At 40.6% G+C, this 22,353-nt stretch overlaps 3 protein-coding genes across 8 annotated transcripts in view; 1 reads left to right on the top strand and 2 right to left on the bottom strand.

Annotated features, from left to right (window-relative positions):
- The window catches only part of LOC109084199 (MAX gene-associated protein-like), a 14,910-nt gene extending 11,094 nt beyond the window's left edge, over positions 1–3,816 (bottom strand). Inside the window, exons 1-7 of the mRNA XM_042755913.1 lie at positions 3,597–3,816; positions 3,158–3,245; positions 2,970–3,077; positions 2,663–2,764; positions 2,367–2,459; positions 1,541–2,100; positions 900–1,104 (exon numbers count right to left, since the gene is read on the bottom strand). Coding sequence (XP_042611847.1) covers positions 900–1,104; positions 1,541–2,100; positions 2,367–2,459; positions 2,663–2,764; positions 2,970–3,077; positions 3,158–3,245; positions 3,597–3,653 — 1,213 coding nt within the window. The 5' untranslated portion in view covers positions 3,654–3,816. The remainder of the gene's footprint in view (positions 1–899; positions 1,105–1,540; positions 2,101–2,366; positions 2,460–2,662; positions 2,765–2,969; positions 3,078–3,157; positions 3,246–3,596) is intronic.
- On the bottom strand, positions 3,815–9,882 carry LOC109058797 (T-box transcription factor TBX6-like). Of its 6 annotated transcripts, none has more exons than XM_042755918.1 (4): positions 9,775–9,882; positions 6,180–6,626; positions 5,183–5,570; positions 3,815–3,932 (listed from the first exon to the last, which is right to left on the bottom strand). In XM_042755918.1, the coding sequence occupies exons 2-4, from the start codon at positions 6,562–6,564 to the stop codon at positions 3,824–3,826; spliced, it is 882 nt and encodes a 293-aa protein (XP_042611852.1). In that variant the 5' UTR covers positions 6,565–6,626; positions 9,775–9,882; the 3' UTR covers positions 3,815–3,823. The 6 variants fall into 6 exon arrangements, with proteins under 6 accessions (XP_042611852.1, XP_042611854.1, XP_042611848.1 ...); XM_042755920.1 differs by having other exon boundaries at positions 6,180–6,623; positions 9,775–9,833; XM_042755914.1 differs by lacking the exon at positions 9,775–9,882 and adding an exon at positions 9,271–9,410.
- A 46-nt stretch (positions 9,883–9,928) lies between these two features.
- On the top strand, positions 9,929–21,746 carry LOC109058824 (bromo adjacent homology domain-containing 1 protein-like). The gene is given in 8 exon segments (XM_042755923.1): positions 9,929–10,065; positions 15,432–16,170; positions 16,172–16,646; positions 18,412–18,650; positions 19,162–19,321; positions 19,690–19,769; positions 21,039–21,130; positions 21,326–21,746. Coding segments are annotated over 7 exon segments (1,953 nt in total). The 5' UTR covers positions 9,929–10,065; positions 15,432–15,450; the 3' UTR covers positions 21,513–21,746.
- Positions 21,747–22,353: the final 607 nt, after the last annotated feature.

Below are 22,353 nucleotides of genomic sequence, written 5' to 3'. Positions count from 1 at the left end.
AAAGATATTTAACATTAACATCATGTTCACAACTTCATGCTGCACTCGGAACAGAATGTTCTTTAACTAGAGGAAGTTAATAAAGAACAAGTTACTTGAATCAAGTTGAAGTTACATTTTCAAGTCGACTAGTTAAAAATCAGTCAAACATTCTGAAATTTTTTTTTGAGATTTTATTATTTGTTTTTAATAAATTTTTTAAATAAATTTTTATTTTTTAATATTTATTATTTTTTATTGCCCAGCCCTAGATTTAGTATTTATTTTAAATGTCTATATATGTCCCTGCAGCACAGAAGCAGTCATCAGTAGCACAGGTATATTTGTAGCAATAGACAACAATACATTGTATGAGTCACAATTATACATTTCTCTTTTATGACAAAAATCATTAGGATATTAAGTACAGATCATGTTCCATGAAGATATTTAGTAAATTTGCTACAGTAAATATATCAAAACTTAATTTGTGATTAGTAATATGCATTGCTAAGAACTTCATTTGAACAACTTTAAAGATGATTTTCTCAATATTTAGATTTTTTTGCTCCCTCAGATTCCAGATTTTCAAATAGTTGTATCTCAGACAAATATTGTCCTCCTAACAAACCACACATCAATGGAGAGATTATTTATTCAGCTTTCAGATGATGCATACATCTCAATTTCTCAAAACTGACCCTCATGACTGGTTTAGTGCTCCAGGGTCAGATATAGTTTTTATTCATTCAAGTTTTATTTATTTTAGTACAAAACGTTTCTGATTTTAATTTAATACAACTTGCTGTACTGAAAACTAAAACCTATAAAGAATGAAAACCAATAAATGTACCAAATTAAACCTGAAAGTATAAAACGCAGATTCTCTGTGAACGAGTGCTTGTCCCGTGCAGACTTACGGAAGGCCACCAGGCTCCCGGCGCTGGTCTCGGAGCGCACGAGGAGGATCTTGTGTCTGAAGCAGCCGCAGCTGAACATGCACTGCACGCGTCTGCAGTGAGTGGATCCTCGCACTTCTCTGTTCAGACTCTCACACACGCAGCCCAGCCGGCAGAAGTCTTTCCCACACACACCGTCCCCGACCCGCTGCGTCTTCTCCGCTCTCTGCACAGATCAGCCTCTCAACATCATCCTAACACTTCGGCACATACTCTTAATGAGGGGACAAGGTGTTTTAATTCCAGCATGAGAAAACTGAACAATATATTTATATTAAATCTTGTGCTAATATCTATTATTGATAATCAAGTGGAGAAAACATATTAATCCTGTTTCTTTACAGTAGCACAGCTAGCCTAAATACAACTTTAGAGGATTTGTTGTGCTTTTATTTACAATTATTTTAGCCTACATTATTTCTGAATATAATAATATAATGTAACGCACAGCTTAATAATTTAGGCTGTTTTTTCCCCTCTCAAAATGCTTAAAGGAGCAGTGTTTTTTAGTCAAATAATTCAAATATTGATAATATTTAAGTACAAAATTAGATTTTAGTTTCTGCCAGCCCCAGTGTGTGTGTGAGAGAGAGTGGACGCACCTGAGCGGTCAGCAGCGAGCTCAGAGCGAAGCCGGCTCTCTCGGCGCTGATGTGAGTGGGACTCTGTCCGAGAGAGACGGCCTGCTCCTCCTGAGCCTGCAGCTCCGTCTGCTTCTGAGCGACTGTAGAGGACTGCGCTCCGTCCACCGCGTCTCTGTTGAACCTCAGCGTTCGCCTGCGCCGCCGGTACCTTCTCCTGCGTCTGGAGTGAGCTCCGCTGGACGCCGCCGGACGCTGAGGAGGCTCTTCAGACACGCTGCGTTTCCACCGGAGTCTGGCCGAGGAAGAGCGCACCGAGGCTTCGGGAGCCGTTCTAACACCTCGTCGGGATCGCCACGCTTTAGTGCGCTTGTCACGGGCTCCGGAGGGGGCAGAGCTGCGCGTCTGAAGCACACTATCTAGGGTCCTCACGTAGCTGCTGCTCCTGACGGGCAGCTGATAGAGCACCGGAGACGGAGCGCTGGAGGAAAACACGGCGGCGCGTTCACTGATCCGCTGACCTTCAGCCTCCAGATACTCGTCCAGCAGAGCCGAGGAGAACGCCGAGTGACCGGCCGAGCCTGAGCAGCAGCGGAAACAAGAGAAAATCACACCTGAAGACACGGCAAGCCAATAAACGAAGCAGCGCTGGGAAAATAAACCGATGCATCGCAAATCGAGACATGATTCAGCATCGAGATTTTTCACGATTCTGAGTGTTTGAGTGTGTGGATAAAAAACTAGAGTAGAGCGCCATCTGCTGTTGAAATACAAGCTCCAGAGAGAATCACCATGCATTCAGAGGATCCATCTCTACAGTGAAGGAGCTGTGTTTATCATGTCTTACTGTCAGCTGTGCTCTTAGGGTTAAACTTCTCCATCCAGCCCTTGATCCTGCTCAGATCCCTCGTCTTCCCAGTGCGCGAAACGAAAGCGTCGTCTGGACACAGACAAAACGGACAGATAATCAAATATATCATTAATTCCACGTTTTACTTTTGAGAGCTTTTATGTTTATCTCATTCATGTCGGTGATGATTCATATTAGACTCCGTCACTCTAAAGTAAGTTCTTTAGTTAAACGTGAGCAAAATAAAAGCAGCACACATACAACAGAGCCATAATCTTCATCATTTTGCTTACGAGAGGATGATGTGAGGACAGGTGAAGGCAGAGGCAGAGCAACGCCCAGATAATGCAGGTCTATGGGTGCCGCGGGATCCAGAAGATTCAGTTTCAGCCCAACTGTGGAGGAACCAAAACAGAAATGAGTAAACCAGAGAATAACCGAGCAAAAGACGAACCGCAGAAGGGTTCTGAGCGCTGTGTGTATTTGATCTGCATCCCGTCACGTGCAGCACGAGTAGTTCAGAAACTGAATCACACATCGCTACAGCAGACGATATCCAGTACATCACGTTCAGACCGTGCAGGTTTGGCGTGTGTTCACCTTGCTGAAGCACAGGATGAATGATCTGCCGGTTCTTCAGCTGCTGGAGCTGCTGCAGTAAGACCAGCTCCTGCGCACAGATCCAGTCTGCAGACGTCACGCCGGCTTCTGCACAAACACACACACACATGAGCTCATCATCCTCATCATCAGAGCGCAGGACGCTCACGGATCAGACGCTCACACACCTGCAGCACACGCTGGCTTCTCCGCTCGAGCTGAGGCGGGTGTTCCCACAGATCTCCTCATGTGTCCAACATGAACGTCCAGCGCTTCCTGTGACACAGAGCAGAGCATAACACACCAGTGCTGTTCATTCTGAGTAAATGCTGTGGGAAGTCTTGGTTTAATATCTGTATTCAGTATAATCCTGTTCTCTATGTATCAGAAACTGAAAAAAAACACTAATAGCAATTTTTAGAATTATTTCCAGATCTTGCATTCAGTTTCTATTTTTGTAGTGATCATTTACATGTTTCCAAACCAGGCAGAACTTGATAAGTTTCTGTTCTTTATAGCCAGCTGGTGGACATGTGATGTTTAATATGCAGTGAAGTGTGTAAAACTGACCCGAGGCTCGCGCCGAAGGTTACACCTCTAGTGGATATAGCAGCTGGTGTCTCATACCTTGGCAGTGAAGGACACAAACAGCAGGCCGTCCACGTGCTCCAGGTCAGGCTGCATGGACACTGTGTCCGCGGGGGGGCTGACCGCAGCAGATCTGTGCTTCACGTTAGTCCACCACTTAGCCTTGGCTTTCCTGGCGCCACTCCTCCAGCCCCTGCGGTAAACACGCTTCACACCGCGGCTGACCCCAGGTCTGTGCGGCTCGGAGCTCTGGGACGGTCCCAGAGTCACCTCATCAGCTGATTCAGGGGCTGATCTATCTCTAACGAGCGTCTCATCACGGGACGCCCGCTTCCTTCCCTCTTCACTGGACTCATGATCTGTGTGTGCGTCGAGCTACAGGCAAAAGAAGAAACACCGTCATAATCAAACACACTCATGATGACAACAGCCTGCGTCTCATCGAAACTCACGTGACACTGGAGCACCAAACCAGTCATGAGGGTCAGTTTTGTGAAACTGAGATGTATGCATCATCTTAAAGCTGAATAAATAATCTCTCCAGTGATGTGTGGTTTGTTAGTAGGACAATATTAGTATATGAGATACAACTATTTGAAAATCTGGAATCTGAGGGAGCAAAAAAACTAAATATTGAGAAAATCATCTTTAAAGTTGTTCAGATGAATTCTTAGCAATGCATATTACTAATCAAAAATTAAGTTTTTATATATTTACAGTAGGAAATTTCCTAAATATCTTCATGGAACATGATCTTTACTTAATATCCTAATGATTTTTGTCATAAAAGAGAAATGTATAATTGTGACTCATACAATGTATTGTTGTCTATTGCTACAAATATACCTGTGCTACTGATGACTGCTTCTGTGCTGCAGGGACACAAATATTTCAAAGCACAGGAGTAAGTCATTAAATTTTGCATAAAGAACTTTTCTGCAGTGAAATATGACCCAGAACTTTCTTCTTGAGAAACAAAAACAGGTCAAATGAACAATTAAAACACTACACTCACGCACAGATATGATTCATTTACATGATTTACATATTTGGTATGTGGCACAACAGGATTTGGAAAAAAATAGTTGTTAAATCATGTAAGTTTCACTATTTTAATTAACTGGCCATGCTTTGTGATTACTAAAATTTATATTAACCATTAAAACAGACAGAGTCAGACAGAAAAAAATTAATTTGGGAAAAAATAAAACTGCCCTAAAAATATGTTTTTTTTTTTTTTTTTTTTTTTATAAATTGTTGTTAAATTGTATATGTTTCATGATTTTAATCAATTAGACCTTATTTATACTAAATAAGTAATTTAATTTAACCACTAAAACTGAATATGGAAAGAAATAAAACTAAAAAAATATATAAATTTGGGGAAAAAAAAAAAAAAAATGTTTTTAATAAATTTTATAGTATATGATTCATTATTTTAATTGATTAACCATGCTTTTTGATAACTAAAATTTTAAATGGATTAAAATAAAATGGTTCTAAAAACGTTTGACCCAAAATTGACTTTCTTCGTTTGTGTTCCTGATCTTACTGCGAATGATTCATCAAAGACGTTATCCTAAACACATAAATGTACGTCTGCCAGAGCTAAACAGAGCATGCACCTGCAGTGTTTCTCTCGGTCAGCGGGCGTCGCCGGGCGTCCGTTCAGAGCCAGCTTGAGCTTGTTCTGGATGAGGCGAGCGCTCGGCCCGTCCTCTCTGAACGCCAGCATGAAGGGGTTGCAGTCGATCTTGAGCCGGGTTATCAGCGGGTTCTGGTAGCTGGTCACCGCATAGAACGCTGTTTTGGGGAAGGTGAAGACGTGAGCGTCCGGCTCGGGACAGTCGCTGACCGGAACCACGTAGAGCCGCGGCTGATAGCGGTGCATGGGACGCAGAACCACAGCGGCGTCCGGATCCTCAGAGCTGTGCGCCAGCTTCATCTTGTAGAAGGACACGGGCCCGTCCATCCAGCGCTGACCCGGAGCCGGAGAGTCCGGATGGAAACACACTAGAGACGTCACACAATAGTTTAAGCGTGTAGAATCCAGATAAACTTGTTTTTTTATCAACCGTCCAGACAGAAACTGCTCACAGACTGAATGTGAGTCTGTAGATCCGCTCTCTGACAGCAGGGGGCGCTGACGGAGCAGCAGAATTACAGCCGTTTCTCATAAAAACACTACTTTATTAGGTATTACATGGAGCGGAGATGAAAACAAAGAAGACTGAAGACAGTCAGAACCTTCAGATTCATTTAATTAATTATTTCATATATGAATTCCCTTAGCACTCTTTTAAAACCTCGCAGCTTTCCGCAGTGTTTTCACACAAAACGAAAAACGACTCTCCTGCTGTGTGCACATGAGACTGATATTTAAAACGTCGCTTTATGACAAATTCTCAGAATAGAATTTACCATAAAAAAAAAAAAATAATAAAGAAAAAGTTACTTGAATAAAGTTGTAGTTACATTTTTAAGTTGACTAGTTAAATATCATAAAAAAAAAAAAAAAACGAGAATCTGTGATACGTTAAAATAAACTTTAAAGATTTTAATTGTATCGCCCAGCCCTAAATACGGTTTAAATGATGTCAAATATGTAACGTTAATACGAACCGCGAGGAATTTTATCTTGATTTATCTTGAAGCCAGTACTCGCTCCATCCCTGAAACACACTGGGCTCTGGAGGTGCGTCTCGCCGGCTCCCTGCGGCTCCCATGTGTCCCCGGTCCAGCGGTGTCGGAGCTCATCCAGAGGCGTGATGTCCAGGATCAGGAAGTAGCTGAGGTCAGGCTGGAGACCGCTCAGACGGAAGCGGCAGCAGGGGAACATGCGTCTGCCCCGCGCCGTCAGGATCATCTCCGTGCCCAGGCTGTGGAAGCGGCTCCAGACCGACTCGTTCTCCAGCGTCACCGAGACGCCGCCGACACCATCACCGCTGCTTCTCAACGCCTCGGACCCATCATCGTTTCCCAGCATTCCCTCTGCTGTGCTCTCCATCGCTGCACACCTCGGCTCATCTAAACACCACACCACCCGGCTGATTTCAGCATCGGAAGCTGCTGGAAAACAAAACAGAGACAGGATGACAGAACACCCTCATGATGCTCGGATCGAAGGATTACAACAGATTCATGAAAAATGAAACAGAGAGCATGCAACTGTGGGTCTGACAGGATGAGGACAAAAATTAAATCACGTAAGTTTAACTCTTTTAATTAACTGGACATGCTTTGTGATTACTAAAATTAGATTTAAACATAAAAACTGAGTCTAAAAAAATAAGCACAGAAAAAAAAAACTATTTGCGTAAATAAAACGGCCCTGAAAATATAACTTTCATTCACTTTTTAATAAACTGTTGATAGATTGTAAATGTTTCATGATTTTAATCAATTAGCCTTTTATTTTTTACTAAATTATTTATAATTAAACTTATATAGTCTCGTGCACTGTGTCATTTCACCAGGTTTAAATAATATCTCAAGCTTTATGCTTGATTTATTTGTAACACATTAACCTCAAAACCTTTTCAGCTTTCTCTTTCTGTAAATTGTATGGTGTAGTGATATGATGACAGCACCCAAAACACTATTAAACACTCCGACGCAGCTCTGTTCTTCACGAAAGATGGTTAAAAAGGCGCACAGGAAACAAAAACCTCGAAAAATTATATAAGACCCTCCAAATCACGGAGATGTTGATTCACACGGGACTAGTATTATCATCTCGGTGTTCGGTGAAATATGGTAGGTGTTTTTGCGGGGGAGTTTTTACTTTATAAATTACAGACATGGACGATCCGCACGGGATTAAGATCACAGACAACCTCCGCAATTATTACAAATGACTGGAGGTCACCGGGTCATACTAGTCCTGTGTAAACAGGGCTTTTAAAAGAACCTGATCGTTTCCTGATCTTCAAGCAGCAGGAGCAGGAACAATCTCACTAGTGCTGCAGCCTGAACCCGTGTCACACCATCTTTCTTCATTTATCCAGACGAGAGCGGAGCTGACTGCTCCTGGTTTCTCCCGAGGTGTGTTTCCTTCGTTTCAGGCTCCTGCAGGAGTTTGTCACCTCTGGATTGTTTAGCTGGTGTTTAAAGGGGTCATATGATGCGATTTCAAGTGTTCCTTTCTCTTTGGAGTGTAACAAGCTCTTGGTGAATAAAGAAGATCTGTAAAGTTGCATAAAGTCTCAAACCCAAAGAGATATTCTTTATCAAAGTTTAGACTCGTGCACATGTCTACGTCAGTATGTGGGAAGATTTGCATAACGCCGCCCAAATGTTCATGCAAAGAAAGGAGGAGTAACTTTGATTCTCGGTGTAGTATTGCTGCCGCCGGCGCAGTGTGTGTTGTTCCTGAAGCTGGGAGAGTAGCCTACAGTGTGGGCTGTTTCTGTAAAGTGGGACAGTCTGGCACTTCTGTCTCACAGCCTGTAAGTACACTTTCATATTTAAAGATTTTGCCACTGATTATTCAAACGTGAGTTTTGAGCAGTGTAGAGTAGCGCTTGTTGTTTGTCATTTCTCTGATCACAGATGCAGACATGGTTTTATGTTCACACAGCGCGGTATGCAACACAACACGTAAAAACACAGTATAAGTCATTATAATCAGTAATCATGTCCCCACTGGATGCTACAAATGGCTTGTTTGTAATGGGTTTTATTGTTTTTGTCTCGTCGGTGTTCTGACCGGGACACACATCACAGTATGTGAGGGGCACACGCTTGAGCATTCGGCCAATCACAACACACTGGATAGCTGGCCAATCAGAGCACACCTCGCTTTTCAGAACGATGAGCTTTGTAAAAATCTATGTGTTTCAGAAGACGGGACACAGAGGAGAAACAATAATGTACAGTATGTGGAAAATAATGTGTTCTTTTTAGCAACATCATATGACCCCTTTAATACACACTGAATATTCAGGAATAATATTGATCTGATTGTACTAACACTACTGAATTGAGTTTATATAACTGTTTTCTGCAGAGCTGCTTTATTGCCGAATCAACTCTTTTAAAATGTATTAATTTCGCAACATTTTCACTGATATTAAACTTTATTAAATCAACATCAAGCTGACACAACGTGAATAATGAAGCTTTTGTGCTGAATTGAACTAATTCATTCCTAAAGATCAACTTTACAAAGTTAAAGAACTAAATTTACTTTTTTGAGATAAAGTTTTTTACAATTTGTGGTTGCATTTAATTTTTTCATGTAATTACTTTTTACACCGTGTTTCATTGTTATTGGCCAAGGAAAGCTTTGTTTTTTCAAGTTTTGAATGATTTAAGTTTTTTTTTTTTTTTTTTTTTACATTAATAAAGGGAGACATATGGAATATTTAAGCTTTTATAGAGCAATCTAGTCTATATAATGTGTGTCAGCTCTATTTCAGATTAGGTTTAGAGCCGCTTCATCACCGGAGCGGATCCGGATCGGTTGATCCGCTTTATCTGAACCGGATCTGTTCCGCTGTGCAAGTGGACTCGGACCAGGTTTACTATCCGGGTACTGTTCTGTTACAGTCCAAACGAGCAAAGGATCTCTGTGCAGCGCGTATTTCAAGCCATGCATCGCAATAGGTTAGTCGCTAACTAGTTCTAGTTAGTTCTAGCTCGTGCACGCGGGAGTCCGCCAGCAGCGCTTCGAGTCAACAAACACGCGCGCGCTCTCGATCCCTCACCTCACCTCGCTTCAGCTCTGCGGCTCCGGGGCTCACTCATCCCGGGGCGTCTGTGGCGTTCCTCGGCGGATTCCGTGCTTCCTAACCGAAATGCCTCCCAAACCAACTGATCCGCCGCGCTCGGTGGCCACGTGACGTCACTCACCGCCACCGCTCCCCGCTCGCGCTGTTTTTCTCACGCGGACCAATGGCGAGGCGTTCCGGTGACTGAGGGTGCGCCTTATTTCAGCGTTTTCTCACTGCATTCACCAGAAATAACTTGGGCAGAGTTATTCCTACAGTAAGCTACATTATTAATCTCTCACAGTCTTTTACAGTTTAATGATATAAATCACATTCGTTTTCTTTGATTATTACAAGGTTATGTAACGTCAGCTCACGTTAATAATTTAACTGTTTGACGATAAAACCTGACAAAAATCCATTTCTTTCTTAATTGTATTTTCTTTTCTTTAGTCGAAATGTTTGAAATAAAATATCTATCTTTTGTTAAATCCCTTTAATGTTACCTGACTAACAAATCCACTTCCCAGCGCGGCGGCGTCCTCCCGGAAGTGACGTCATCTCTTGGAGGGAAAACGGCGGTCAACACGTTTCAGAAGAAGAAGATCGATTTGATGAATTCTGTGATGTTTTGTGCTATTACTTGGTTTCTGTCTATACAGTGTTTGATTAAAATGACACAGATCAGTTTGATAACATTAACATTCCGAAACATTGTTAAAAGATGAGGACGAGCATGTGCTCAGGTGAGACTCCTGTCAATCATAACCAGCTTCAGCGCTTTATGACCTGTTCAGGTATTTATTTATTTACTTTTTTGTCATTTTTTATTGCTCTTTTGTTGGTTTTGATTTGGATAAAAGCGTTTGCTAAATGTAAAAAATGTAAATGTACTTTTACTGTATAAATCATCAAGGTATAAAAACAAATAAAACCAACGCTGTCAGCTGTTATGTTATAAATCATAATTCATTAATATAGCATCTTTCACAATTTGTCTGTCATTGGGTTTAATGTCTTATTTTGATGACAGTGGTAAATAATACCGTTATCATAACTATTAATATTTAAGAGAGAAGTTGTAAATTTGTCTAGAAGGGGTGGTGATATTGCTGGATAGCTATCATCATAATCAGGGTCAAGCTCAGGTCAGTGCGGGCCACTGCAAAGGGTGGACGTACCCCAATATTAAAGTTCAGAGTGGATAACAGCAGTACGACTCACTTCATCTGATGTTAGATGTGTTCGTTTCATCAGCATTCTGAAATAAAATCATGTTTAGGAAGCAAAAAAAGCTCTGATTAAACAGGACGCAGTGACGTCACAGAAACCTCTGCGGATCCTCTGGCTCTGAGGATCGTCATCTCCATCCTCGGCGTTGTAGGAAACACGTTCCTGATCCTCTCCATCCTTCAGACGCCTGGCCTGAAGTCCTTCGAGATCTTTCTCCTCAGACTGGCCGCAGCGAATCTGGAGGAGATCGTGATCGTGGACGTTTACGACATCTTGCTCTCGCGCTCGTCTCGCAGGATAAGTGTGTGGAGCTGCAGAGGACTGAAGTTCCTCACCATCTTCGGGGAGATCTCCAGCATCCTCTTCACGGTTCTCATCAGCATCTACCGCTATCAGAAGCTGCGGGACGTCCACACGCGGGCCCACCTGCCCGTCCTCATGGACAGTCTGCGCTCGGCCGTGTTTCACTCTGTTTTCTGCGGCGCGGTGGCTCCTCGTCTCTGGGCTGTCCGGTCGATCTCTTCCAGTGCTCGTTAACCAGGTGTCCAGGAGATCTCGTTCCAGCCCTGGCCATCCTGACGGCCATGACCCTGCTTTGACCCGCGCACCGTCCCTCTGTGGTCAGAGCTGGAGATCTTCATCAGCACCAGCTCGTACATCTACAGAATCAGCAACAACCTGCTCAACATCAAGCGCTTCATCTGTGAAGCTTCTCATTAGATTAGTTTCAGAAGTTTGATATAACAATGAGATTTGTGTCTTTTCTTTGGAGAACTGAGACCATCGAATGCAAAACAGTAACAGAAAGTCTCAACACAATGCACAAAATTATCCTTTAATTTTATTTTAATATAAAATATCCAAATTAAAGTTCTCTGACATTTAAATAATATACATTTTTGGTTATTTGGAGAAACTATTATTGTTTTGTCAATATTTTGATTTAGATTTTTATGTTTAATTTGCATTTTAATTACTGTTAGTGTTAGTAATTTTGAGTGTTTTGGCCTTTCTATTAGTTATCGGTTTTTTTTTTGTTTGTTTTTTTATGTATATAGTTCATTTTAGCCAGTTATATGATTTTATACTACCTCACAGTCAGCCCGCTTCATTTGTAAAGATTCTAATTAGATAGTTGTGATATATTATATTCTATTTATATTTATTCATTTATATTTATATTATGTTTAGTATAAAAATATGATTTTTTGTGACATTTATATAAAATAAAAACAACACAATGCATTATTTTGATGTTCTAAATAAATAATATCCTTTACATTTAGTTTAATATAAAAGATCCTAATTAAATTCTCTAATATTTAAATCATGTATATTTTATTTATTATACTATTATTGTTTTTGCCAGTATTTTGAGTTAGATTTTTATATTTATTTTTCATTTTAATTACAGTTAGTTTTAGTAATTTTGTCAGTTTTCTGTCATTTTTATTAGTTACTGTTTTTTTTCTCTCATGTCCTTTGACTGTCATTGTTTTCCTTGTGCGTTTACTTCTCATTCAGCATATTATGATGTTATTGTCCAGTTAATCCAGTAAATATGATCCATGTCCAAGATAAAAAATAAAAACTTCACAACCTGTAACCTTTGATATTTCATAAAAAACCAATAAAAAAAAATTAAACCTATAAAGAATAAATTAACTTTGGTATAAAACAACTCACTTTATGTTGATTATGTGATGCCAAATAATAATTTGATTAGAATAAATCCAGTCATCTTAGATGTTACCATTTTTTCCAGAGTAAATAAGAATCATTTAGACATTAACCATTGTTTATTGTTAATTCATGTTTGTTTATGATGCATTCAGATACATTTTTACAGCTTAAGATTGTCACATTGCAAAAAATCTGAATTATTGTGCAGTATAATTTTTTGTTTTGATTTTGTTCTCTGTACGTCACCTGATGAATCTGTGGAATCTTTTTATTCCTGTTTAGAGCATGTGCTGGTGATGTTTAGTTTAGAGCTTTATTAATGAATCAGTTCAGACTCTCTTAACACACACACACACACACACACTCAAAATACATTTAATATGCAAGAAAAACTGCTAAATCAACTAAACTTATTGCTTCAGGCACAAAAGTAATTATCACGATAAATCTCAAATCTTTATTTCTTTTAAGTTTAAAGCCAGATTTTTGCTTAATTTTCCTTAACAAAATAAATATCTTAATAGAAAAAGTGATTTCTTGTGATAGTGATATTGTTTCAAATCCAGAAACAGGTTTATGTTGCCTGTCTGATAATATTAATAATAATATGACTTTTATTTGACAGTAGCTTGAGTTAGGATGCAGAGCTAAAGTGTTGTTCGTGTCAAAATCAATAACAACTGTTAAAATTATAGCAACCTCATTTTAATATGGTGACAATTTAAATGAGTCATTGGAGAAAAACATTTATTTCATCATGAGACTTTCTCCCTACTTTCAGTTGTTTTACTTCTTCAGTGAAAGGTTAAGAGTTTTTGTGAATGAAAAGATCAAGGATGCAGATTTGTTTTCTCTTTGTTCATGTTTACCAAGAGTGCCGATATTAGTGCAGGACACTGTTTAGGGCACATCATCTCTGATAAAGTGCTACATGCTCGAGAGGAAGCAGCGACTGTTCTTTATTAAAGCAGACACAGGCTTTAGCTTGTATATTTGTGATATCTAATGCAATGATATCCACACGTTTATAAGCGCTGATTGCTTTGTTATAACGCGTGCTCAGCTCCCAGTTATTGACACTTTGACGCCGAATCTGAAGCGTACTGTAGAGCCGAAGAGCGCGCTCTGCTGATTGGATGAGCAGGATCAGCATGTGTGTGTGTTACTGGTTCGCAGAAGCAGGAAGAGAAACAGCAGCATTAGACGAGCGAACACCCGCGGGACCGCGACGCTTTACCGCGCGTTGAACTGGTGAGTGTTCGCGCACACAAACACGCGTTTAACCTCTCGCGCTGCGCGAACGCGTTTGATCTCCGCACGCAGCGCTTTAATTGCGTCGCAATGACGCGAGCCCTAACTTGAGAGCGTGCAGCAGAGCTCGTGTTTAACGCCATCGACGCTGCTGCTGAGGAAGGGCGTTATTTCTGCTGAAGGAGCGCGTCAGGCCTCTCGCGTTCTAATAAACAACAAACACCGCGACGACGTCATGAACTAATAAACGGCGTGACGTCACAACCGTAAAAGGTAACATCTCGCGCCAGGTTCAGCGTCGAACTTTAAATGCCCTCCGCTCGCGCTTACGTGCGTTACGTCACGATTCACCCCGACAGCAGAGAATAGCTGGTCACCGTTTGTTTACATTCGAGCGTCTTTGCAGTTCAGTTAAAGGTTGAAGATCTGAAAATCTGGAATCTGAGGGAGCAAAAAAATCTAAATATTGAGAAAATCATCTTTAAAGTTGTTCAAATGAAGTTCTTAGCAATGCATATTACTAATCAAAAATTAAGTTTTGATATATTTATGGTAGGAAATTTACAAAATATCTTAATGGAACATGATGTTTACTTAATATCCTAATGATTTTTGTCATAAAAGAGAAATGTATAATTGTGACTCATACAATGTATTGTTGTCTATTGCTACAAATATACCTGTGCTACTGATGACTGCTTCTGTGCTGCAGGGACACACATCGGTTGCTCAAAGATGCAGGATTGTTGTTTCATGGATTGAGACACATACATGAATTCATATTCTTGATGAATTCTGAGCTCAATAGAAACATATGGCATAAATAGTGAGTGTAGTATTCTAGTATTTGCTTCCAAATTCAGCACGTGATCTTCATGCTATTAGAAACACATATGGTGCTCAAAGTGATGTTTTGAACCGTCTCAGGCGCTCCAGTAAAAGTGAACGGGTGAAAGACAGAAAACATCGTAACAGTCGTCTGTATGACTGCTGCTCTACTGGTGCGCTCAAGTTATGTCTGAAAGATCGCTTTTACAACATGAACAAAGTCCAGAAAACAACTCAAATACATCATCTGCATTAACAGCAAATTGGTTAAATGGAATGATTTTTTTTTTTTTTTTTTTTTTTTACAATAAGATGTTGTATGTGCAAAATATAAAGTGTTGTACAGTTACAATAGATATGTAACAATTACATTTATAGAACCTTCATAAATTGATTAAAAACATCTAAAAACACCTCATGCATATTTTGTAAAAGTAGAGTTAAATAATCTTGTTGAGTCTGTGCTATCAAAATTCACAATTTCTCATTTTGTGTATCCACTGAGAAAATAATAGTAAACAAGCGTTTAAATGAAATCAGTTAAATAGTCTTAAATCAGAGCAGAAAGTCTTAAATTGGCATTAAATGTTACATAATAAATCTCTTCCTCTGTATTTCTCTCTTGTTTTCCAGTACAAACATCTAAACATCCTTGAATCAAGCAAAATGAAGATACGGAGTCTTGTTTTCTGAGGAACTGATCAAATATTAAATGAGTTTTTATCTGCCAGGGGAGTCAGAAATATAAACTTTTTTTCCTCTAAAGAAAACTCCATTGGCAGATATTTGTTCTCATTTTAATCATAAACTCACTTTATCTGTTTCTCAGAAAACAAAACTTCATATTTGCATTTCCAGTAAATCTCCAATGTATCCTGATTTGCGGATTTTTAGATATTTGAAGAACATCTCTTTTTGAGCAGTGTGATCAGAACGTACAATAACGAGTTATTAATATGTGAAGTGCTTGAGATCAGAGGTGTTCAAGCTCACTTTATCTAGAGACCATATTGTAATCCTTAAAATTCATTTCTATTAATTCCTTACATTTTATTCACATGGTCTTAAAAAGTCTTAAATTTGCTTTCTTAAACCTACAGAAACCCTGTGATTGGTCTGTTGTTCATGAGTGTTGTGATAATAACTTGAGATCCTCTGTATCCCGTAGCTCTTCTCGGGACCATGTGATGACCCATGCTCGGAAAAACACTTCCATTGGCCGATATCGCAGCGAGGGGCGGGGCCACGTGGAAAGCTGGTCACATGGTGAAACAGTGGGCGGAGCCTGGCCTGTGCAGGCCAAGAAAGTCAAGGAGAGTCAATGTTTGGCAAAGCGTTCAATGAAAATGGATGAGAGTAAGACTAAGAAAGGGAAGTCCAATGCTACGAGTGAGCGCCATCGGAAGCTCTACCCATTACGAGGAAGAAGCGAGGCCTTGGGTTGTCACGTTCTGCTCACTCGCCTACATAATGAGACCAAGACGAGCGAGGTGGATCCCAGCAGAGATCCAGAGCACAAAAAGACAAAAAAAGCCCACAAGAAAGCAGAGAACACCAGGGAGCCGTTGCAGAAATGCCTCGAAACCTCCGATGAACCTTCAGCTCAGGAGCCACGCAAACGTAGACTGGCGTCGCTCAATGCCGAGGCGCTCAACAGCCTTCTGCTCGAGAAAACAGACAGACCGCCAAGTGCCAAACTCACGAAGAAACAAGCCACTACAGAGCAAACCAAGACCTGCTCCAAAAGAGCCAGGACGTCCGAGACGTGCCAAAACCCCAAGAAGGATGAGGCTGGAGAGAGTCTGTACGCTCCTGTTCCCCGACGCCTGGCTGGACTCAACGCCGCCGCGCTGCTAAAGCTCACCAGCTCCACCGCAAACAAGCACAGGGGTCAGATCCCACAGTACGACGCTCTGCAAACCCAGAGCAGCGCAGGAGCCCAAGAAACAACAGCCGGAATCACAAGGCGCCTGCGAAGTGTGCAAAAGCAGGAGCTTGGAGTCAAAACTGAGTCCGGAGAGCCACCGCTTGACTAAACCCGGATACCAGAGCATGCTGGGATACCGTCCGGTGAAGCTGGTGAAGGAGGAGCCGGTGGAGGCGGAGCTGAGTCCGTGTTTCTGCTGCGTCCGCCGGAGTCTGGCGCTCTTCCTCGGCGAGGAGCACCGGGTCAAGCACGAGTGCCTGGTTCTGTGCGCTGACCCCTGCTGCTCCAGCTACTACGTCCACATCGCTCACCCCGGGCCGAGTCTGAGCCGCATCCCACACCCCGCCTTCTGCTGCCGCCAGGCCTGTCGGGTCCGAGGATTCGCCTTCAGCGCCGTGCAGCCGGTCACCAGCCGGACCTGCTCCTTCTCCAGCTGCAGCCGTCCCATTAAAACAGGTGAGGATGACCACTCTGTGATGTGCTGTTTCACCATCTCACCAACATAATGATACGACGAGACCGTAACCATGTCCTGAACTCTGGGCGACCAGCTTTCATTTATATATCTGACCCTGGAGCACAGAACCAGTCATGAGGGTCGGTTTTGTAAAATTGAGATGTATGCATCATCTGAAGCTGAATAAATCATCTCTCCATTGATGTATGGTTTGTTAGGAGGACAATATTTGTCTGAGATACAGCTATTATTTGAAAATCTGGAGTCTGAGGGAGCAAAAAAAAATCTAAATATTGAGAAAATCATCTTTAAAGTTGTTCAAAATGAAGTTCTTAGCAATGCATATTACTAATCAAAAATTAAGTTCTGATATATTTACGCTAGGAAGTTTACTAAATATCTTCATAGAACATGATCTTTACTTAATATCCTAATGATTTTTGTCATAAAAGAGAAATGTATAATTGTGACTCATACAATGTATTGTTGTCTATTGATACAAATATACCTGTGCTACTGATGACTGCTTCTGTGCTGCAGGGACACACACACATATATATATATATTAGGGATGTCACAAGAATTAAAAAACATAAACATAGTCCAGATCATCTCACTTCGCTCTTTCAATGTTAAACTGTTGCTTCACGCGTGCTCTGCTTCTGTGAACAGTAAACCCCCGCCTACTTTGATTTGATTGGCCAGCTGTTATTTTGACGTTGACAAGCTCTAAGGAAGAGCAGTCTGGAAATGTAACTTTTAAAGCTTTTTTTGTCATCCTAACGAGAGCGCTGCGTGATGGAGAGCAACATATCAGTGCAAGAATTTCAGAGACTGGAGGAGGGAGCGGTTTGGCCATTTCTAATTAATGAAGTATATCCGTCTGTGGTGTTACAGCCCTGTGATACGATACACGCTGGAGCTAGTGATTTCTGCTGGTGATTTCAATATTGCATTTCTCTCTTAAAAAGTAACTAATTGCATTAATTATATACATATATAACTTCCCAATAAGGCTTTCTTTAAGGAGTCAGTGGCTTGACTGACACAGCGTCAGTATTGATGGTAATTTGGTAAAATTAATAATTTTTTCCCCCATATACAATAAACCTAAGTTGCATGAACAAAACACCATTGAATACCAAACACTAGAACAAAAAACAATAAAATTTACAAATTCAAAATAAAGAACCCACCACATAGAAACATAAAAAAGCTAAAACGCACAGTTGGCATTCTTTATTCATCGTTTTGTAGAAGTTGAGTTGAATTATCTTTTTGTTAGAAATAGTACTTTGCCATCTTGCTCCCACCAGTGTGACTTACACGACACGCTGTGGTAAAGAAGACTTGAACACACCGACTCTCATGACACTACAGGTAGTCTTCTGTCAGAGGCATGTGCGGTTTAATGCATTTGAGACATGCTTTCCTCAGCGCATAACTTGCATAACTCTTAGTTTTATCCTTATCTTTAAATGTTCGAAATTAATGCAAGTTTTCATTTTGCATGAAGGTAAAATGTGCATTATTTTGCATTAAATGTTCATGAAGCATTTCAACCGCACCATAAACTGCAGCTCACATACATGTTATTTAAAGACAGAGCCCTGCTTTATTCAGTAAACCACTGTTTAATAACAAAAAGCTATTTTATTTTTTTTCTTCCTGCTGTACCATAAACAAACCAAAACTTGACTGTAACATTGAGATGTGTGTTTGTATGTAGCGTTTCTCATGATGTGTGTTTGACTGCTGTTTTAGAAGAGGATGTCTCCGGATGTCCCAGCATGCCCCGAGTGACCCCGGCCGCCCCGAGTCTTCTGTCCACCATGTCTGACCGCAGGCAGATGGGCAAAGAATGCCCTCAGAACACCAAACCATCCCACGGCTCGCTCGCTGTGAGCCAGAAGCACCCCACAGCAAGCGCCAGACCGCAGAAGAAGGCCACGAACGGATGGCGTCCGGTGGGAGTCCCCACGGAGAAGGAGGTGTTTATAGCGGTGAGTGATTGAAGGACTGGACGACCGTTGAGCAGATCTCTCCTCTCAACACTCACAATCTCCTTCTTATTCCTGCTCTTATTCTGCACGGTTCTGCCTCCTGATGTCATTTGCACTGTTATGGTCATTAGGCATATTTATAAACATATGTGACCCTGGAGCACAAAACCCCAAGACCCCCTACAAGGCTCATATTCACAACTATGTCACCTTTCTGACCTCTTGTGAGCTTGCATGTCTGTATATAAACCACAAAAAGTAATAAATTGTAAGTACAGGTGTGCTATAGATAAAATAGAATTGAAAAGAATGAAGAAATCAGTTGTAGGATGTCGGGTGATAAACAAGTATAAAGTTATCGCACAGTGGGAGAACAATATTTGTCTGAGATACAACTATTTGAAAATCTGGAATCTGGGGGTGCAAAAAAATCTAAATATTGAGAAAATCATCTTTAAAACATTTTTGCAATCAGAGAATTTATCGGAATGTGTCGGCTGTGGTTTTGCAGGGCGATGACGAGACGGTGCTCCGTCAGTGTTATGAAGGAGTGCAGCGTGAAGGAGAGGTGATCCGGGTGCGAGACACGGTGCTGTTACGGTCCGGACCCCACAGGAAATCACTGCCGTACGTGGCCAAGATCTCCGCTCTGTGGGAAGACCCCAGAACAGGTGACAAATCACATAGGAATCATTTGATTCAAAAGAATGATTGGTTCACCCAGCGTGCATCAGTAATCGAAGCGGCCCGCGTGCAGCACAGATATAAGTGATGGGCTGTTTGTCTGCTTTATTGCACAGTAACAAAAGAAACAGTTCAGTAACAGTTCTTCAGCCGCTCTGCTCGATGTTTAACCTGCTCTTGTTGTTTGTGTAAATGCAGTGAATCATTTTTGTTGTGAATTTGTGCAGCTCCCAGCATGCTTTGCATGAATCTCGTGACGTGAAGTGTTATTTGTTGTGTTTATTTGTGGGCCGGAATGACGTTGAATCGATGAGCTCCTCAGTTGTGTGAGCTGATCTGATGTGTGTTGTTTCAGGAGAGCTGATGATGAGTCTGTTCTGGTATTATCGTCCTGAGCACACGCAGGGCGGCAGAGATCCCAGCATGCACTGTGAGGTCAGCACATGCTGTTATTACATTTACATTCAGTCATTTAGCAGATGCTTTTATCCAAAATAATGAATAAAAGCAATCAAAACTTACAAAAGAGCAATAATTTTTTATGAATATATAATATATATATTTAAATGTATTAGTGCTGCTCATGTGCAGGGTTAGTGATAGATGAGAGAGTTACTTTTAAAAGTAACGCTTTACAATATTCCGCTACTCCCTAAAGAAGTAACTAATTGCATTACTTGGTTACTTTTTATGTGTTGTGTAACTTTTGTTACATTTTCTCATCTGGACTGTGTTTGTTTTTATTATAGAAAGTTCTATGTTTGGCAAATGTAAAAGCCCTTTCTCATCAAAAGTGAAATGAATAAGCCTCAGACTGAAGGAAATATAAATCTAAAGTCATTTTTGGTTATTAATATGCTTGAATTGAATCAGCGGGAAAGACATTGGTTGATAAAATATGATTAAATACATAAAGGATATTTGAGTAATGTAACATTTAATTATTGCAGATTTGAATCATATTCTGAGTTTGCATTTCACTGTTTTTATTCATTTTGAGGAAAACTGAATCTGTTTTTGTGCAGGTGAGATGAGTAAATAATGTTCATATTTAGTCCTGATTTCTGTCACCATGGCAACACCGGAGCTGTCAGTCAAAACATGAGAAACAAAGTAACTGGAGATACTTATTTGAAAAAGTAACTCAGATATTTGTGACCCTGGAGCACAGAAACAGTCATAAGGGTCATCTGCATCATCTGAAGCTGAATAAATCATCTCTCCATTGATGTGTGGTTTGTGAGGAGGACAATATTTGTCTGAGATACAACTATTTGAAAATCTGGAATCTGAGGGAGCAAAAAAATCTAAATATTGAGAAAATCATCTTTAAAGTTGTTCAAATGAAGTTCTTAGCAATGCATATTACTAATCAAAAATTAAGTAAATGATATATTTACAGTAGGAGATATACAAAATATCTTCATGGAACATGATCTTATCTTAATATCCTAATGATTTTTGTCATAAAAGAGAAATGTATAATTGTGACTCATACAATGTATTGTTGTCTATTGATACAAATATACCTGTGCTACTGATGACTGCTTCTGTGCTGCAGGGACACAATTTCTTTTAAATTCAAAAGTAATGTGTAACTTTACTAGTGTCTTGAACGAGTAGTCTGATCACGTAACTTGTGTTGTGCTCCGTCTGTGATGCATCATGGTCTTGCTGGAGATCAGTCACTGTGTCTTCTTTCAGAACGAGATCTTCGCGTCCCGTCATCAGGATGAGAACAGCGTGGCCTGCATCGAGGACCGCTGCTATGTTCTGCCGTTAGCACAGTACTGTAGGTAAGCACCGCTCCGCTCAGTTTCAGCGGTGACTCATCTGAACGCCTCTGATTGGCCGCTGCGTTCATAAACTCAACAGAATTGTTTGTGGAACGCACAACACTGTAAAAACACAGAAAAACAAATATGATGGAACAAGTAAGTCTTAATATTAATTAGATAGTATTACTAGCCTGATGGCATGTGATGTTACAGATTTTGTGCCTTGGTGAAGCGGCGCTCGGAGGGCGTGTCCGACCACGCCCCGCTGATGCCCCGCCCCTCTGACAGCACTGGCCCCGCCCACCGCCTGGTCCCCGACGGCGTGGATCCACAGCTGGTGTATCTGTGCAGACACGTCTATGACTTCCGCTACGGACGCATCCTCGAGAACCTGCAGTGAAGCTGATATACGCTGAAGATGAATCTGCCTCAGTCTCCTTCGCCTCCTCCGCTCGCGCGCTCAAGGTTTGCTGGTTCTTTCAGTCATCTACACTGGACTGTCACACTGCTGAGGGACGATGGAGGAACCTCTGAAGGATCCAGAAGGCTTTCATAAAATATCTCCACTGGTTTAAGACTAGACCACAGATCCAGATTAAAGGTCCGTTCACACTAATGACGATATGACCATAACTATAATCACTGTCATTTTATCAAAATATTGAGTTCCAACCACAACTATGATAACACAGATGAACATTACGTGTCCCTGCAGCACAGAAGCAGTCATCAGTAGCACAGGTATATTTGTAACAATAGACAACAATACACTGTATGAGTCACAATTATACATTTCTCTTTTATGACAAAAATCATTAGAATATTAAGTAAAGATCATGTTCCATGAAGATATTTAGTAAAGTCTCCTACTGTAAATATATCAAAACTTAATTTTTGATTAGTAATATGCATTGCTAAGAACTTCATTTGAACAACTTTAAAGATGATTTTCTCAATATTTAGATTTTTTTGCTCCCTCAGATTCCAGATTTTCAAATAGTTGTATCTCAGACAAATATTGTCCTCCTAACAAACCAAACATCAATGGAGAGATTATTTTTGACCCTTACGACTGGTTTTGTGCTTCAGGGTCACACGTCGTCTAAGTGATAAACAATTAAAACATTCAGAATCAGAATCCGTCAGATTTTAAAAATTTATAAATAAAAAATCCAAAATTGATGTTTTTATTTTTTCTATAATGATTTTTCGAAGTTATAAATAAAACAGATTATTGCAGT

This window comes from Cyprinus carpio, unplaced genomic scaffold (assembly GCF_018340385.1).
Source record: "Cyprinus carpio isolate SPL01 unplaced genomic scaffold, ASM1834038v1 S000006757, whole genome shotgun sequence".
In the NCBI taxonomy this organism is placed as follows: domain Eukaryota; kingdom Metazoa; phylum Chordata; class Actinopteri; order Cypriniformes; family Cyprinidae; genus Cyprinus; species Cyprinus carpio.
Note: the sequence above shows the minus strand (reverse complement) of the source record. Positions and strands in the feature narration are given on the sequence as shown.